Source organism: Pempheris klunzingeri, chromosome 16 (genome assembly GCF_042242105.1).
Source record: "Pempheris klunzingeri isolate RE-2024b chromosome 16, fPemKlu1.hap1, whole genome shotgun sequence".
Lineage (NCBI taxonomy): Eukaryota > Metazoa > Chordata > Actinopteri > Acropomatiformes > Pempheridae > Pempheris > Pempheris klunzingeri.
In genome coordinates this window covers 959,278-978,626 of record NC_092027.1, presented here as the reverse complement: position 1 = coordinate 978,626, position 19,349 = coordinate 959,278, and the positions used below count along the sequence as shown (strand labels likewise).

At 43.4% G+C, this 19,349-nt stretch overlaps 1 protein-coding gene and 2 gene segments (V, D, J or C); 1 reads left to right on the top strand and 2 right to left on the bottom strand.

Annotated features, from left to right (window-relative positions):
* Positions 1 to 29: 29 nt before the first annotated feature.
* Positions 30 to 4,619, bottom strand: LOC139215162 (Ig kappa chain V-III region MOPC 63-like). The segment is given in 4 exon segments: positions 30 to 534; positions 1,349 to 1,404; positions 4,075 to 4,402; positions 4,510 to 4,619. Coding segments are annotated over 4 exon segments (765 nt in total).
* A 4,490-nt stretch (positions 4,620 to 9,109) lies between these two features.
* Positions 9,110 to 13,606, bottom strand: LOC139215163 (Ig kappa chain V-III region MOPC 321-like). The segment is given in 4 exon segments: positions 9,110 to 9,614; positions 10,409 to 10,464; positions 13,060 to 13,384; positions 13,492 to 13,606. Coding segments are annotated over 4 exon segments (762 nt in total).
* A 1,718-nt stretch (positions 13,607 to 15,324) lies between these two features.
* On the top strand, positions 15,325 to 18,330 carry LOC139215158 (uncharacterized). 2 transcript variants are annotated; one of them, XM_070846031.1, is made up of 3 exons: positions 15,325 to 15,677; positions 17,045 to 17,119; positions 17,388 to 18,330. In XM_070846031.1, exons 1-3 carry the CDS (start codon positions 15,503 to 15,505, stop codon positions 18,230 to 18,232), a joined length of 1,095 nt encoding a protein of 364 aa, XP_070702132.1. In that variant the 5' UTR covers positions 15,325 to 15,502; the 3' UTR covers positions 18,233 to 18,330. The 2 variants fall into 2 exon arrangements, 1 of the variants encoding a protein (XP_070702132.1); XR_011585508.1 differs by lacking the exon at positions 15,325 to 15,677 and adding an exon at positions 16,460 to 16,568 and having other exon boundaries at positions 17,388 to 17,429.
* The last annotated feature ends 1,019 nt before the right edge of the window (positions 18,331 to 19,349 follow it).

Here is a 19,349-nt window from a genome sequence, read left to right as displayed (position 1 = left end):
TTGATGATAATAAACATGGAAACACCTGATCTGATGAACACGTCTTTATTATGTGGAAACACTGAAATAATATTGAAACATTGCAACAAGCTGGTAAATACTGTTACTGAAACACGTCCACTAAAAGAGAGAGAGACAGTGTTACAGAGAGCAGACTGAGAGCAGCAGCAGAGTAAAACCAGTAGCACAGTCCCAGTGGGTCAGCTCAGGACCCGGGACACTGGTCTCTCCTCAGTGTCTCTGAGACTGGAGACTGGGAGCCCTGGGTGGCCTCACAGGTCACAGAGCCCACCTTGCTCCACTGGTCAGCAGGGAGCCTCAGGGTGCTGCTCCAGCTGTAGCGGCCGTCCTTCTCCAGCACCCCGGGGCTCCTGCTCTGCTCCCAGCTGCTGCCGACGCTGCTGCCGTCCACCTTCCAGGCCAGACTCCAGCCTGAGGGGAAGCCCTTGTTGGCCAGACACATCAGCGTGGCCTTCCCCTGCTGCAGCTCCTTACTGGAGGGGGGCAGCACCGTCAGGGTGGGACGGACATCACCTAGGAGACACCAGTCAGATTAGAGGACGGCACAGCTGTCAATCAAACACCAGCACCTTGGACACCTTCACTGTGTGAGAGCTGGTTTTCTGCTTTCAGGAGCTTCTGTCAGTTTTTCTGCTCCACCAGTCACTCACTCACTGTTTCACTTCCCTTCAACAAACCTTTCATGCACATCAGCACAGAAAGAGTCCTGACATGACCTGAAATATATCAAAGTACACTGGAAATAAAAGATTCACATCTATATTAATCAACAGAAAACTCTTCATTGTATTAAATTCATATTATTTGAGGAAACCATTAAATAGAGTTTGAATACATTTTTCAGTCAACTATTATTTAGTTTAAAGTCCTGTAACATCTATACAAACATATTTACCTTCAAAACTCCCCAAAAAAGTGAATCAGATCCACTGTTAAAGAACATTATCAGCCAAACATAACATACGATGGAAGGTAAACACTCGAGCAGACAGAGTTATAAATGCAATCAGCACCACAACTGACAAGATTATTCCAACTAGAGGTGAAAAGACAATTGAAGCCATTTTAGAGATTTTGCAGCAGTTTCAGTATTTTTATCTTCATTCACAGTTTATAACGGAGGATTACTTTAAAGTTGGATTTAAAACATTTGATTTTAAAAAGTACGATTCTTCTTCTTAATCTTTCCCACAGTTCAAACTGTCCACATTTCACAAAACTAATTCAGATCAATCTGATGGAGAATTAAATCTACTACAAATGTTCGGACACAGAAATGAAATCCTTCTCTGATGATACGATATTTAATATTTGTGTAGAAACTTACTTCCAACATCCAGTCTGGTTCCTCCACCAAAAGTCCACCACAGTGACACAGACTGACTGAGTGGTCGTACAAAAACCTCTGACTGCAGAGAGACACGGCTCTCTGACTCTGTCTGACTAAACTTCAACTACAAGTCCTCAAGTTTCAACTTTAACCTGAAATCCATGACTTCTCTGCTCCAATCAATTATAGTAACTACATTCAGAATTGAATTTCAAATATTAAACTGCACTTTGGGGCTTTTACACAAAACTGCAGAAATGAGAAATTAAGATGTAAAATCACACATTTCAATTTGTAGAGAAAGATTCATGTAGAAAAGGAAATATTGGTCACTGATTGAATAGAATACATGAAAATAGGACTTACTTCCAACATCCAGTCTGGTTCCTCCACCAAAAGTCCAACACAGTGATACAAACTGACTGAGTCGTCGTACAAAAACCTCTGACTGCAGAGAGACACGGCTCTCTGACTGTGAACAACAGACTCAACATGAACACTTCCTGTTTTTCAAAATAAATGTACTTTATATGCAATCTAACAAAAAATACAACCTTTTTTTTTATGTTTTTACAGAAATATTTTTAAATTTATATGAAACTAAAATGTATTTCTTCAGCACTAAATCAAATTAGAACAAGTTCATTACAAAAATGCTTCACAATCATCAAATCAGATCCATATAAAAATAATCACTGACACACTCCTAATCAATATTCTGGTAAATTGATCGATCCATTGAGAAACAGCATCATCAGAATAACCCAAGTCCCTGCTGGAGTCGGAGCATTTCCATAGAGAGCCACTTTGCATCAGCAGCACCATGCTCCACTGCTCTGGGAGAGTTTATAGTCCTGAGAGTTGAACACTGGATGACTGACAGCCGTCCTTCACAACAACAGAAGCCACAGAAATCCTCCTCATCACAAACATGACTCTGACCTCCGTCCTCATCTGGACTCTCCTCTGCTGCTGCTTCACAGGTAAAGTCCAGAGCATCAGACTCCTCTCCTCTACCAACATCCGTCCCTCTGAAATGAAGCCGACTAAACCGTGACGCTGCTTCATGTTTCTGTCTCTGTGCCCTCAGAGTCCAGAGGTCAGGTCACAGTGACTCAGCCTGGAGCAGTGAGCTCTGCTGTGGGAGGCTCCGTCACCATCAGCTGTAGGATCAGTCGGAATGCTGACAGTGATTGCGGGGGTGGCTCTTCGTACTGCTTCTCCTGGTACCAACAGAAACATGGAGAAGCTCCTAAACTCCTCATTTACTATGCTGATCAGCTAAAAACTGGAATTCCAGATCGTTTTTCAGGCAGTGGATCAGGGACCAGCTTCACTCTGACCATCAGAGGAGTTCAGGCTGAAGATGCAGCAGTTTACTACTGTCAGAGTTTACATGAAATCAACAGTCAGTATGTGTTCACACAGTGAAAAAGCATCGTACAAAAACCCCCTCAGTCAGTCAGACTGAACAGAAACTGAACTGCCTGCTGCAGCTGGAGGCTGATACAGTTCACTGAGAAACTGAGTCGTCTGTAAAGGTCCACTTCACCAAGTTTATCCACACATACAGACAGTGGAGCTTCACTCATATCGTATCTGACGGTAACATAAAAGTTGCACGTTAGCCTCAGTGATCAAAAGTGCTTCTGGTAATACGTCTCTGCTGATCTTCAAAAGACAAAGTGACCCAACTGTTATTTACTGGCCTTATTCACTCTTTGTTTAGAGTCAACAGTGGCAGAAATTCTTTGATTCTTCATTTTCAAAAATGTAGAAATACCACAAAGCAAAAGCACAACCAGATGTACCCACAACGTCAACAGTAAAAGTATGAGTTGGCCCCTGAGAATGTTATTTCATACTATTTATTACAGCGTTGGATCATAAACACAGTATTAACGATCCAATCATTTAATACAACAAAAGGTTCGACCAAATCATGTGTGGGTGCAAACAACTGATACCAGTCGCTCGAGGAAACATATCAATCCTAATCCTTAGAGATCTGAAGGAGATACAGATTCATGTTCAGCTAAGAGAGGCAGCATGTGCTGTGGAACATTAAATGTCTAGTTGCTCTTCTGACAAGTAATGTATTATCTATTCATGAGCAGTGATTAGCATTAATGAGACATGCTTACTGTAGGAGGGTCGGGGGGGTCTGACATGAGGAATGATGGAGAGCAACAGGATATTTATATAAGAACTTAGAGAGTTATAAAGCATCTATCAGCTGTTTGTTCCTGTAACTACAGCTCCATTATATTGTGTTATCACAGTCACTGACTGTTAATAAAGGAGTTTTAGTAGATACAAAGATATAAATACACACCTATAGTGTCTGAAAACAGAACAGGTAGGTGTGTTAGAAACCGTTTAGGAATTGTTTAGATGCTCATTTTAAAGGCTAAATATGGAATCAAGTGAAATAAAGAAACTCTAAAGAGGTTATTGAGGTAGATTTTAGGACTTTAGGGGGCAAACAGAGAAATTATGAACGACCTCTGTGTGTGTGTGTGTGTGTGTGTGTGTGTGTGTGTGTGTGTGTGTGTGTGTGTGTGTGTGTGTGTGTGTGTGTGTGTGTGTGTGTGTGTGTGTGTGTGTGTGTGTTCTCAGTGAACTGTATCAGCCTCCAGCTGCAGCAGGCAGTTCACTTTCTGTTCAGTCTGACTGACTGAGGGGGTTTTTGTACGATGCTTTTTCACTGTGTGAACAACCACTGACTGTTGATGGTGTGTAAACTCTGACAGTAGTAAACTGCTGCATCTTCAGTCTGAACTCCTCTGATGGTCAGAGTGAAGCTGGTCCCTGATCCACTGCCTGAAAAACGATCTGGAATTCCAGTTTTTAGCTGATCAGCATAGTAAATGAGGGGTTTAGGAGCTTCTCCATGTTTCTGTTGGTACCAGGATAAAAGGTAGACACCACCATCATAGTCATCACCATCATAGTGCACATCCTGACTGGTCCTACAGCTGATGGTGACGGAGCCTCCCACAGCAGATCTCACTGCTCCAGGCTGAGTCACTGTGACCTGACCTCTGGACTCTGAGGACACAGAGACAGAAACATAAAGCAGCGTCACGGTTTAGTCGGCTTCATTTCAGAGGGACGGATGTTGGTAGAGGAGAGGAGTGTGATGCTCTGGACTTTACCTGTGAAGCAGCAGCAGAGGAGAGTCCAGATGAGGACGGAGGTCAGAGTCATGTTTGTGATGAGGAGGATTTCTGTGGCTTCTGTTGTTGTGAAGGACGGCTGTCAGTCATCCAGTGTTCAACTCTCAGGACTATAAACTCTCCCAGAGCAGTGGAGCATGGTGCTGCTGATGCAAAGTGGCTCTCTATGGAAATGCTCCGACTGAGTGTTCATCTAACATCTTGTAGAGAGTTTCCACATCAACCAGCAGTGTTTTGCATGGAGAGACTGATTCCAAGGAGCCTCCTTTCCACCTCCTCTCTGCTGCTCCTCACTTTACAAAGAGAGAACATTAAACATCCCATTCCAAATCTCTTATACCTTTTCTTAATGCCCCAAGAAGCTTTGTACAGATCAGTGTTGTGCGGAGCTCAGCCCAGTCTGGGTTTAAAGGTCCAGCTCAGTCTGCTGGTCCACAACAACTTGATCCTGGACACTGAGATGCAGCCAGCTCTCTATAAACATGTGGAAACATGTGGATTTATTATCAAGTCAGATCCACTTCAAAGTGATCACTGACACACTCCTGATACAAACCTCTGACTGCAGAGAGACACTCTCTGACTGTGAACAACAGACTCAACAAAATGGTATTTTATAAGCACTCTAACAAAAAATTAAACAATTTCTCAGAATGTTTTGTTTTTAAATAAATATTTTAAAGTTTATATGAAACTAAAATGTGAAACTAAAATGTGAAACTAAAATGTATACCTCTTAGCTCTAGATTAAATTAGATAGAAGAAATCATCCACATTTATTAAGTCAGATCCACATCAAAGTGATCACTGACACACTCCTAATCAATATTCTGGTAAATTGATCGATCCATTGAGAAACAGCATCATCAGAATAACCCAAGTCCCTGCTGGAGTCGGAGCATTTCCATAGAGAGCCACTTTGCATCAGCAGCACCATGCTCCACTGCTCTGGGAGAGTTTATAGTCCTGAGAGTTGAACACTGGATGACTGACAGCCGTCCTTCACAACAACAGAAGCCACAGAAATCCTCCTCATCACAAACATGACTCTGACCTCCGTCCTCATCTGGACTCTCCTCTGCTGCTGCTTCACAGGTAAAGTCCAGAGCATCAGACTCCTCTCCTCCATCAACATCCGTCCCTCTGAAATGAAGCCGACTAAACCGTGACGCTGCTTCATGTTTCTGTCTCTGTGCCCTCAGAGTCCAGAGGTCAGGTCACAGTGACTCAGCCTGGAGCAGTGAGCTCTGCTGTGGGAGGCTCCGTCACCATCAGCTGTAGGATCAGTCGGAATGCTGACAGTGATTGTGGGCTTATGCGCTCTTCGTACTGCTTCTCCTGGTACCAACACAAACATGGAGAAGCTCCTAAACTCCTCATTTACTATGCTGATCAGCTAGAAACTGGAATTCCAGATCGTTTTTCAGGCAGTGGATCAGGGACCAGCTTCACTCTGACCATCAGAGGAGTTCAGGCTGAAGATGCAGCAGTTTACTTCTGTCAGAGTTTTCACACCATCAACAGTCAGGATGTGTTCACACAGTGAAAAAGCATCGTACAAAAACCCCCTCAGTCAGTCAGACTGAACAGAAACTGAACTGCCTGCTGCAGCTGGAGGCTGATACAGTTCACTGAGAAACTGAGTCGTCTGTAAAGGTCCACTTCACCAAGTTTATCCACACATACAGACAGTGGAGCTTCACTCATATCGTATCTGACGGTAACATAAAAGTTGCACGTTAGCCTCAGTGATCAAAAGTGCTTCTGGTAATACGTCTCTGCTGATCTTCAAAAGACAAAGTGACCCAACTGTTATTTACTGGCCTTATTCACTCTTTGTTTAGAGTCAACAGTGGCAGAAATTCTTTGATTCTTCATTTTCAAAAATGTAGAAATACCACAAAGCAAAAGCACAACCAGATGTACCCACAACGTCAACAGTAAAAGTATGAGTTGGCCCCTGAGAATGTTATTTCATACTATTTATTACAGCATTGGATCATAAACACAGTATTAACGATCCAATCATTTAATACAACAAAAGGTTCGACCAAATCATGTGTGGGTGCAAACAACTGATACCAGTCGCTCGAGGAAACATATCAATCCTAATCCTTAGAGATCTGAAGGAGATACAGATTCATGTTCAGCTAAGAGAGGCAGCATGTGCTGTGGAACATTAAATGTCTAGTTGCTCTTCTGACAAGTAATGTATTATCTATTCATGAGCAGTGATTAGCATTAATGAGACATGCTTACTGTAGGAGGGTCGGGGGGGTCTGACATGAGGAATGATGGAGAGCAACAGGATATTTATATAAGAACTTAGAGAGTTATAAAGCATCTATCAGCTGTTTGTTCCTGTAACTACAGCTCCATTATATTGTGTTATCACAGTCACTGACTGTTAATAAAGGAGTTTTAGTAGATACAAAGATATAAATACACACCTATAGTGTCTGAAAACAGAACAGGTAGGTGTGTTAGAAACCGTTTAGGAATTGTTTAGATGCTCATTTTAAAGGCTAAATATGGAATCAAGTGAAATAAAGAAACTCTAAAGAGGTTATTGAGGTAGATTTTAGGACTTTAGGGGGCAAACAGAGAAATTATGAACGACCTCTGTGTGTGTGTGTGTGTGTGTGTGTGTTCTCAGTGAACTGTATCAGCCTCCAGCTGCAGCAGGCAGTTCAGTTTCTGTTCAGTCTGACTGACTGAGGAGGTTTTTGTACGATGCTTTTTCACTGTGTGAACACAGCCTGACTGTTGATGGTGTGAACACTCTGACAGTAGTAAACTGCTGCATCTTCAGCCTGAACTCCTCTGATGGTCAGAGTGAAGCTGGTCCCTGATCCACTGCCTGAAAAACGATCTGGAATTCCAGTTTCTAGCTCATCAGCATAGTAAATGAGGAGTTTAGGAGCTTCTCCATGTTTCTGTTGGTACCAGGATAAAAGGTAGACACTACCAACATAGAAACCACCAACATAGAAACCACCAACATAGACACCACTATCAACATAGTCCACATCCTGACTGGTCGTGCAGCTGATGGTGACGGAGCCTCCCACAGCAGAGCTCACTGCTCCAGGCTGAGTCACTGTGACCTGACCTCTGGACTCTGAGGACACAGAGACAGAAACATGAAGCAGCGTCACGGTTTAGTCGGCTTCATTTCAGAGGGACGGATGTTGGTAGAGGAGAGGAGTGTGATGCTCTGGACTTTACCTGTGAAGCAGCAGCAGAGGAGAGTCCAGATGAGGACGGAGGTCAGAGTCATGTTTGTGATGAGGAGGATTTCTGTGGCTTCTGTTGTTGTGAAGGACGGCTGTCAGTCATCCAGTGTTCAACTCTCAGGACTATAAACTCTCCCAGAGCAGTGGAGCATGGTGCTGCTGATGCAAAGTGGCTCTCTATGGAAATGCTCCGACTCCAGCAGGGACTTGGGTTATTCTGATGATGCTGTTTCTCAATGGATCGATCAATTTACCAGAATATTGATTAGGAGTGTGTCAGTGATCACTTTGATGTGGATCTGACTTAATAAATGTGGATGATTTCTTCTATCTAATTTAATCTAGAGCTAAGAGGTATACATTTTAGATAATTTCAGATAATGTGGTGGAGCAAAAGATACCACATTCCCTCTGTAAGGTCCTCCAGTAGATATAAAGTGGGTATGAATTGTACAGTACTGCACTGAAGATAAGAAGATAAAAGATGGCTAGTAGTTTAGTTAAACAACCATTTCCAAGGTCAAGAGTTTTAACATCACACTTGATTACTCTACACACTCTGATTGATCAAATATATTTAAGGTACTGATTTGTAGAAGATAGTAGTTATAGAACTACATGGCAACCATTGAGAGGCAGTAAAGTAAAGTTAATGTCACCAAACTGAAACATGGCCTCTGGTGAACTGCACCTCAGTTTCCGGTTCTGGTATCCTTATCAGGCTTACTGATCCGAACCTGTTCACTGATTCAGAATATTGATTTCGGCTGACAAAATAAGATGTATGCCGATCTTCTTGAGACAAACAGTCACTGAACCCAATTAAAGCAATCTGAACGTGAACTCCGCTCTTCGTTGGGCTTCTGCCTCAAACCCGGGTCTGAAACTGATCTTGAAACTGGTTTCTTGATTTGTGGAGTATGTAAATCAATTGAAATTCTTTTTTTCTGACGCCTCTTTATTTGCTCTCGTTGTGGAGCTCTTCAGTATAAGTGTTACATGAATTGTTCTTTATATCTCTATATGCTGACGATGTTGTGCTTTTTATTTAAGTTTAAGTTTATTTAAATTTAGCATATTTTTTAGACCTAAAACACAAAAGTATTTACCATTCTCACGCTTCATCATGAGCGGTGATTGGATAATTTTTCATTAAAATGTTCTTTCCATCAGTTGTGAAACTTTTTTATTGCAGAGAAACTGGCAATGATTGAAAGTGGGGGAATTTTAGCGAGGGAGTTTATAAGCTCTTACAACATCCGTCTGCAACGGAGAATTTTCAACATGTTTTCCACCGAAACGCATTGAGACACTTTGATGATAATAAACATGGAAACACCTGATCTGATGAACACGTCTTTATTATGTGGAAACACTGAAATAATATTGAAACATTGCAACAAGCTGGTAAATACTGTTACTGAAACACGTCCACTAAAAGAGAGAGAGACAGTGTTACAGAGAGCAGACTGAGAGCAGCAGCAGAGTAAAACCAGTAGCACAGTCCCAGTGGGTCAGCTCAGGACCCGGGACACTGGTCTCTCCTCAGTGTCTCTGAGACTGGAGACTGGGAGCCCTGGGTGGCCTCACAGGTCACAGAGCCCACCTTGCTCCACTGGTCAGCAGGGAGCCTCAGGGTGCTGCTCCAGCTGTAGCGGCCGTCCTTCTCCAGCACCCCGGGGCTCCTGCTCTGCTCCCAGCTGCTGCCGACGCTGCTGCCGTCCACCTTCCAGGCCAGACTCCAGCCTGAGGGGAAGCCCTTGTTGGCCAGACACATCAGCGTGGCCTTCCCCTGCTGCAGCTCCATACTGGAGGGGGGCAGCACCGTCAGGGTGGGACGGACATCACCTAGGAGACACCAGTCAGATTAGAGGACGGCACAGCTGTCAATCAAACACTGCGTGAGAGCTGGTTTTCTGCTTTCAGGAGCTTCTGTCAGTTTTTCTGCTCCACCAGTCACTCACTCACTGTTTCACTTCCCTTCAACAAACCTTTCATGCACATCAGCACAGAAAGAGTCCTGACATGACCTGAAATATATCAAAGTACACTGGAAATACAAGATTCACATCTATATTAATCAACAGAAAACTCTTCATTGTATTAAATTCATATTATTTGAGGAAACCATTAAATAGAGTTTGAATATATTTTTCAGTCAACTATTATTTAGTTTAAAGTCCTTTAACATCTATACAAACATATTTACCTTCAAAACTCCCCAAAAAAGTGAATCAGATCCACTGTTAAAGAACATTATCAGCCAAACATAACATACGATGGAAGGTAAACACTCGAGCAGACAGAGTTATAAATGCAATCAGCACCACAACTGACAAGATTTTTTCCAACTAGAGGTGAAAAGACAATTGAAGCCATTTTAGAGATTTTGCAGCAGTTTCAGTATTTTTATCTTCATTCACAGTTTATAACAGAGGATTACTTTAAAGTTGGATTTAAAACATTTGATTTTAAAAAGTACGATTCTTCTTCTTAATCTCTCCCACAGTTCAAACTGTCCACATTTCACAAAACTAATTCAGATCAATCTGATGGAGAATTAAATCTACTACAAATGTTCGGACACAGAAATGAAATCCTTCTCTGATGATACGATATTTAATATTTGTGTAGAAACTTACTTCCAACATCCAGTCTGGTTCCTCCACCAAAAGTCCACCACAGTGACACAGACTGACTGAGTGGTCGTACAAAAACCTCTGACTGCAGAGAGACACGGCTCTCTGACTCTGTCTGACTAAACTTCAACTACAAGTCCTCAAGTTTCAACTTTAACCTGAAATCCATGACTTCTCTGCTCCAATCAATTATAGTAACTACATTCAGAATTGAATTTCAAATATTAAACTGCACTTTGGGGCTTTTACACAAAACTGCAGAAATGAGAAATTAAGATGTAAAATCACACATTTCAATTTGTAGAGAAAGATTCATGTAGAAAAGGAAATATTGGTCACTGATTGAATAGAATACATGAAAATAGGACTTACTTCCAACATCCAGTCTGGTTCCTCCACCAAAAGTCCAACACAGTGATACAAACTGACTGAGTCGTCGTACAAAAACCTCTGACTGCAGAGAGACACGGCTCTCTGACTGTGAACAACAGACTCAACATGAACACTTCCTGTTTTTCAAAATAAATGTACTTTATATGCAATCTAACAAAAAATACAACCTTTTTTTTTATGTTTTTACAGAAATATTTTTAAATTTATATGAAACTAAAATGTATTTCTTCAGCACTAAATCAAATTAGAACAAGTTCATTACAAAAATGCTTCACAATCATCAAATCAGATCCATATAAAAATAATCACTGACACACTCCTAATCAATATTCTGGTAAATTGATCGATCCATTGAGAAACAGCATCATCAGAATAACCCAAGTCCCTGCTGGAGTCGGAGCATTTCCATAGAGAGCCACTTTGCATCAGCAGCACCATGCTCCACTGCTCTGGGAGAGTTTATAGTCCTGAGAGTTGAACACTGGATGACTGACAGCCGTCCTTCACAACAACAGAAGCCACAGAAATCCTCCTCATCACAAACATGACTCTGACCTCCGTCCTCATCTGGACTCTCCTCTGCTGCTGCTTCACAGGTAAAGTCCAGAGCATCAGACTCCTCTCCTCCATCAACATCCGTCCCTCTGAAATGAAGCCGACTAAACCGTGACGCTGCTTCATGTTTCTGTCTCTGTGCCCTCAGAGTCCAGAGGTCAGGTCACAGTGACTCAGCCTGGAGCAGTGAGCTCTGCTGTGGGAGGCTCCGTCACCATCAGCTGTAGGATCAGTCGGAATGCTGACAGTGATTGTGGGCTTATGCGCTCTTCGTACTGCTTCTCCTGGTACCAACAGAAAGATGGAGAAGCTCCTAAACTCCTCATTTACTATGCTGATGAGCTAGAAACTGGAATTCCAGATCGTTTTTCAGGCAGTGGATCAGGGACCAGCTTCACTCTGACCATCAGAGGAGTTCAGGCTGAAGATGCAGCAGTTTACTACTGTCGGAGTTTTCACACCATCAACAGTCAGCTTGTGTTCACACAGTGAAAAAGCATCGTACAAAAACCCCCTCAGTCAGTCAGACTGAACAGAAACTGAACTGCCTGCTGCAGCTGGAGGCTGATACAGTTCACTGAGAAACTGAGTCGTCTGTAAAGGTCCACTTCACCAAGTTTATCCACACATACAGACAGTGGAGCTTCACTCATATCGTATCTGACGGTAACATAAAAGTTGCACGTTAGCCTCAGTGATCAAAAGTGCTTCTGGTAATACGTCTCTGCTGATCTTCAAAAGACAAAGTGACCCAACTGTTATTTACTGGCCTTATTCACTCTTTGTTTAGAGTCAACAGTGGCAGAAATTCTTTGATTCTTCATTTTCAAAAATGTAGAAATACCACAAAGCAAAAGCACAACCAGATGTACCCACAACAGTAAAAGTATGAGTTGGCCCCTGAGAATGTTATTTCATACTATTTATTACAGCGTTGGATCATAAACACGGTATTAACGATCCAATCATTTAATACAACAAAAGGTTCGACCAAATCATGTGTGGGTGCAAACAACTGATGCCAGTCGCTCGAGGAAACATATCAATCCTAATCCTTAGAGATCTGAAGGAGATACAGATTCATGTTCAGCTAAGAGAGGCAGCATGTGCTGTGGAACATTAAATGTCTAGTTGCTCTTCTGACAAGTAATGTATTATCTATTCATGAGCAGTGATTAGCATTAATGAGACATGCTTACTGTAGGAGGGTCGGGGGGGTCTGACATGAGGAATGATGGAGAGCAACAGGATATTTATATAAGAACTTAGAGAGTTATAAAGCATCTATCAGCTGTTTGTTCCTGTAACTACAGCTCCATTATATTGTGTTATCACAGTCACTGACTGTTAATAAAGGAGTTTTAGTAGATACAAAGATATAAATACACACCTATAGTGTCTGAAAACAGAACAGGTAGGTGTGTTAGAAACCGTTTAGGAATTGTTTAGATGCTCATTTTAAAGGCTAAATATGGAATCAAGTGAAATAAAGAAACTCTAAAGAGGTTATTGAGGTAGATTTTAGGACTTTAGGGGGCAAACAGAGAAATTATGAACGACCTCTGTGTGTGTGTGTGTGTGTGTGCGTGTGTGTGTTCTCAGTGAACTGTATCAGCCTCCAGCTGCAGCAGGCAGTTCAGTTTCTGTTCAGTCTGACTGACTGAGGGGGTTTTTGTACGATGCTTTTTCACTGTGTGAACAACCACTGGCTGCCAAGTGTTTTGATACCCTGACAGAAGTAAACTGCTGCATCTTCAGCCTGAAGTCCTCTGATGGTCAGAGTGAAGCTGGTCCCTGATCCACTGCCTGAAAAACGATCTGGAATCCCTGATGCTTTTCGATCAGCCCCATAAATGAGGAGTTTAGGAGCTTCTCCATCTTTTTTTTGATACCAGAATAGACAGGGGTACGTGGGATTAGAGCCACAACCACCATCAACCTCATGACTGGTCTTACAGCTGATGGTGACGGAGCCTCCCACAGCAGAGCTCACTGCTCCAGGCTGAGTCACTGTGACCTGACCTCTGGACTCTGAGGACACAGAGACAGAAACATAAAGCAGCGTCACGGTTTAGTCGGCTTCATTTCAGAGGGACGGATGTTGGTAGAGGAGAGGAGTCTGATGCTCTGGACTTTACCTGTGAAGCAGCAGCAGAGGAGAGTCCAGATGAGGACGGAGGTCAGAGTCATGTTTGTGATGAGGAGGATTTCTGTGGCTTCTGTTGTTGTGAAGGACGGCTGTCAGTCATCCAGTGTTCAACTCTCAGGACTATAAACTCTCCCAGAGCAGTGGAGCATGGTGCTGCTGATGCAAAGTGGCTCTCTATGGAAATGCTCTGACTGAGTGTTCATCTAACATCTTGTAGAGAGTTTCCATATCAACCAGCAGTGTTTTGCATGGAGAGACTGATTCCAAGGAGCCTCCTTTCCACCTCCTCTCTGCTGCTCCTCACTTTACAAAGAGAGAACATTAAACATCCCATTCCAAATCTCTTATACCTTTTCTTAATGCCCCAAGAAGCTTTGTACAGATCAGTGTTGTGCGGAGCTCAGCCTAGTCTGGGTTTAAAGGTCCAGCTCAGTCTGCTGGTCCACAACAACTTGATCCTGGACACTGAGATGCAGCCAGCTCTCTATAAACATGTGGATACTCTGATCTATTATCAAGTCAGATCCACTCCAAAGTGATCACTGACACACTCCTGATACAAACCTCTGACTGCAGAGAGACACTCTCTGACTGAACAACAGACTCAACAAAATGGTATTTTATAAGCACTCTAACAAAAAATTAAACAATTTCTCAGAATGTTTTGTTTTTAAATAAATATTTTTAAGTTTATATGAAACTAAAATGTGAAACTAAAATGTGAAACTAAAATGTATACCTCTTAGCTCTAGATTAAATTAGATAGAAGAAATCATCCACATTTATTAAGTCAGATCCACATCAAAGTGATCACTGACACACTCCTAATCAATATTCTGGTAAATTGATCGATCCATTGAGAAACAGCATCATCAGAATAACCCAAGTCCCTGCTGGAGTCGGAGCATTTCCATAGAGAGCCACTTTGCATCAGCAGCACCATGCTCCACTGCTCTGGGAGAGTTTATAGTCCTGAGAGTTGAACACTGGATGACTGACAGCCGTCCTTCACAACAACAGAAGCCACAGAAATCCTCCTCATCACAAACATGACTCTGACCTCCGTCCTCATCTGGACTCTCCTCTGCTGCTGCTTCACAGGTAAAGTCCAGAGCATCAGACTCCTCTCCTCTACCAACATCCGTCCCTCTGAAATGAAGCCGACTAAACCGTGACGCTGCTTTATGTTTCTGTCTCTGTGTCCTCAGAGTCCAGAGGTCAGGTCACAGTGACTCAGCCTGGAGCAGTGAGCTCTGCTGTGGGAGGCTCCGTCACCATCAGCTGTAAGACCAGCCATGCGGTTGATGGTGATTGTGGGAGTACTTACCAGTGCTTCTCCTGGTACCAACAGAAACATGGAGAAGCTCCTAAACTCCTCATTTACTGGGCTGATCAAAAAGCATCAGGAATTCCAGATCGTTTTTCAGGCAGTGGATCAGGGACCAGCTTCACTCTGACCATCAGAGGAGTTCAGGCTGAAGATGCAGCAGTTTACTACTGTAAGGGTGGAAACACCATCAACAGTCAGTATGTGTTCACACAGTGAAAAAGCACCGTACAAAAACCTCCTCAGTCAGTCAGACTGAACAGAAACTGAACTGCCTGCTGCAGCTGGAGGCTGATACAGTTCACTGAGAACACACACACACACACACACACAGACACACACAATAATAATAATAACACTATAATGTTGTTGTGAGCAGATAAAGCATCCATAACTGGATACTAGTGTATGACAGACAATAAATAAATATAATAAAATAATATGATAATATAATAAATATATGTGTGTGTGTGTATAAATTATATAATAAATAATAACATGACAGTTGTAACCATATAATATATAGTTTTATCATCAGCGGAACAAGTTTCATTATCATGTTCGGTGAGGTCAGGGTGCACACGCTTTTATTTTGAAAACTGACTGTGCCCGGAAGTGGTTGCTGAGCGTGAACCCCTGGAGCAGCAGACTTTTCCTCCGCTCGCTCAGAAACATGTCCAGACTCCACAGGCTGAAGGTCTTCATCCACCAGCGGCTGGCTGCGGCTGTGGACGACATCCTGGGCCATTTGGAGGAGACCATCTCTGAGTATGAGGAGGAGACGCAGCGGAGCCGCAGCGCGCTGCTGCAGGAGGCTTCACGTCCCGCAGCAGCAGCGCAGGAAGCAGGTTTGTTTGTGTGGACATGCCTGCAAACATGCTGCTGCATGTGGTGCACAACATGCACTGGAGTACATGTCTGTGTGATGACTGAGTATTTATGCATATGAAGCACTCTTTACTGCAGTTAGTTACTTATTTTTAAAACACAGTAAACTTAGAAAGAACACAGTCATGCCCCCCCCCCCACAGTACTGTCTGTCTGTCTACTGTCAATCTGACTGCTGCACTTGTGAGTGAGTGTTTTCAGGCTGCAGTAATTCATCAGAGATCTTCTTCCTCTGCTGTTTTAACCTTATAAACTGCAGCTGGTAGATTCTGACTTTTACTTGTGAAGTATTTCACACTGTTTCACCTTCTTCCACCCTGCTGATGGGTGGACGAAGCAGACAGACAGACAGACAGACAGACAGACAGTGCTGTTCACACCCGGGGTGGAAATAGTCCGTGTTGCTTTTCACTCCCAGGTGTATATTGGAAAGTTTGTCAGGAAGTATGTGACCAGTGATCTGACAGGTGGAGGCCAGCACAGTGAGCTGGGGGAGTCTGGAGCACATCCGGTCCCACGCTGACTAATTCATCCACTGACCTGTTTGCCCGCTGGGCCCGGGGGTCCAGCAGAGGGCCTGTGATGTCCTTTCACCACAGACAGAGACGGCCTGGAGTCACTGAATACTGTGATGGGGGGTTCTTGGGAACCGGGATGACTGCGGAGCGTTTGAAGCAGGAAGAGAGTGCAGGTGGAGGGCTCAGTGGTGGGGGGTGAGAGGGAGCTTACCAAACCTGGTTTCAGCTCCTCTTTGCTGCTCTGCTCCCTTGTTGGAGGGTTTCAGGCCTCGTCGTCCAGGATCCTGTCCCCGTGTCTGCAGGCCTCCTCGGCCTGACGGATAATAAACCAGGGTTTGTTGCTGAGGCTTTTAGTTTTCACTCACACATCCTCACATGTACGATGTCACGGTGTCAGTGAGGCCGTCCACGTCACGCTGCTGCATCCAAGGTTTCTTAATCGCCGGATTGGAAATCTGTTACAGCAGCACGAGAGAAGTGGGAAACAGATGCAGAGCTATTTAAAATGATCCATGCAAGAAAACAAGAAATGAAGAACGTCCCATTCAGTAGTTGTTAACATTATGTGCATTACAACAGTTGATCCGTGCTGTGTGAAAATAGACACTCAGTTGTTAAGTTATTAGGTGGATCCAATAAATCCTCCCTCCATGAAAGTTATACTGTTTTAGAGAGCTGTGTAATTGTACTGCATTTTACTGACAGGTGTTTCTATTATTTTGTCCACCCTGTTTATGTCAATGATGTTCCTGATGTGCTGTCAGTGGCTGAAGTGTTCAACTATAAGTCAGATCTCTGCCGTCTTACAGCCAGTCAGACTTCCTGCGTGGGATCCACCCTCAGAGCTTCAGTATCACAGCTCACGAGTGAGGATTCAAACTCTGGTGAGGCTGATATCTGTTCCAGTAAAAGTTAAAAACAGGATCATGTTTCATTATATCAACTAAAAACACCATCTATAACATGATACATCTTACCCCGCGGTCACACAGGAGGAGGAAGTGCTGCAAAGTGCCCAAAAGCACTGCTTCTTCATTCCAGTGCCGACGTTACTGCAGACGGCCGTGCTGAGCTCCACTGTCAGCTCACAAATCAGCACATTCCAATATTTATCAGAAATAATTCCTGGTGTGTGTTTTCTCTGTATTTCAGGGTTTCCTGCAGACGTCCAGCAGCTGGTGGTGAGTAAAGAAGAGGTTCCCCCTGAGCAGCAGCAGAGGAGCCCCAGTCTGGACCAGGAGGAGCCACCAGAGCCTCCTCACATTAAGGAGGAAGAGGAGGAACTCTGGAGCAGTCAGGGGGGAGAGCAGCTTGGAGGGCTGGAGGAGGCCGATATCACCAAGATCACATTCTCTCCTGTGGCTGTGAAGAGTGAAGACGATGATGAAGAGAAGCCTCAGTCCTCACAGCTTCATCAGAGCCAAACTGAAGAGAACAGAGAGGACTGTGGGGGATCAGAACCAGCTGGGAACTTTGATCCAGATCATCATTTACAACCAGTTAGTTTTGTCACAACCTCTAATGTTTCTGGACCTGAGACTGCAGACAGGAATTCTTACTGGATGGAGATCAGAGAACCTCAGCCAGATTTAAACCCTCTAAACAGTAACATAGTCCCTGTTAATGATGTGGGGTGTAACACTGGGGCGAAGTCATTCAGCTGCTCAGAGTGTGGTAAAGGATTTTCCCAGAAAGGGACTCTGCAGAGACACGTGAGACGTCACACAGGAGAGAAGCCGTTTACCTGCTCGGTGTGTAACGGACAGTTCAGTCAGAAGGTGACGTTAGACCAACACATGAGGGTCCACACTGGGGAGAAACCATTTAGCTGCTCTGTTTGTGGTAAAAGATTCACACAAAAGGGAAATCTGAAGTACCACATGACGGTCCACACGAGGGAGAAACCATTTAGTTGCTCTGTTTGTGAGAAACGATTCACCAGACAGTCACGTGTCAAAAATCACAAGTGTGTTGTTGAGAGCACCAGCGGTCTGTAGCAAATGTTTGGATCTGAGGAAATTCTGAAAAATGACCTAAGAAAGAATCCTTGATTGGTTTGAAAACCTTTGTTGTAAATAAATGCTGTTTATCACTTTTTATTTGTTTTTACCCCCAGTAACACAACCAGAACTCAGCATGGAGTTAAACCAATAACTTTGTGCATGAGATCAGTACTGGCAGCTAATCTTCTAGTCATAGTTCTAAGTGTTATGTACACATGTATGTGTCTAAGAGTTTTACCGAGAGGTTTAGTGGCTCCTGGTATAAAATAACACAACTGCTCTGCTCTTTTAAAAGTCATTCAGCTGAACCAGTCTCTCCCACACTAAAGGCCAAATCCAGTCAGGCTGTAGTTGCTGGTTTCTAACACTAGAGGAAAGAACATTAATACAAATAAAGCATTAATTAAAACACCATTAATACTGAAGCTTTAGTTAATGTGTTTTCTTCGACACTCTGTGGACAAACAGTGACTGAACCTGATTAAAGCAAAGTGAACATGAACTCCACCCTGTTGGCTGCAGCAGAGACTGGTTCTGCTTTTCTTTCTCACGTTGGATCAAACTGGTCTCGAAACTGGTTTCGCCTCCTGCTCTGAGCTCGGTAACCACGGCAACAGTAAGGCATCACTGCTGAACCATAGCAACAGACAGGTTTCAGTACTAAAGATAAAAGCAGCGTGTCTTACTGTACCGTGAAGTTTGATTACAGAGAAAGAACATCAGTTTTTGGTGGTTAAACATACGTTAAAGTCAGTTTGTGTTTTAAAACAAGTCACCTGATGTGAAAAGTATCAGTCAAACTGCACTAAAGTGCTTCAGAGTGAATGAATCATTTCCTCTATGCTGTTAGTTTCTGTTCATGTGGATGAGGATGATCCAGAGGAAACTCCACGATGTGCTGAGAACAGCCACAGTTCACTGACTCGGTGTGTTTGCATGTGTGTCCTGCCTCTCTGCTCCCAGCCGTTAAGACCGGGGCTGATCTGTGGCTGTCAGGCCTTTCAGAGACACTGACACTCTGGCAGCACAATGATGGTGTTACCGACTCTACTGCTGGCCACCCTGGGGCTCCTTGTTCAGGGTGAGACTCTCCTCTCAACAGTTTTCTTCA

Coding starts and splice junctions, on each gene's coding strand:
- LOC139215158 (XM_070846031.1), top strand. CDS start 15,503: ATGTCCAGACTCCACAGGCTGAAGGTCTTCATCCACCAGCGGCTGGCT. Junction 15,678..17,044: donor AGCAGCAGCGCAGGAAGCAG/GTTTGTTTGTGT, acceptor GCCGTCTTACAG/CCAGTCAGACTTCCTGCGTG. Junction 17,120..17,387: donor GAGTGAGGATTCAAACTCTG/GTGAGGCTGATA, acceptor TCTGTATTTCAG/GGTTTCCTGCAGACGTCCAG.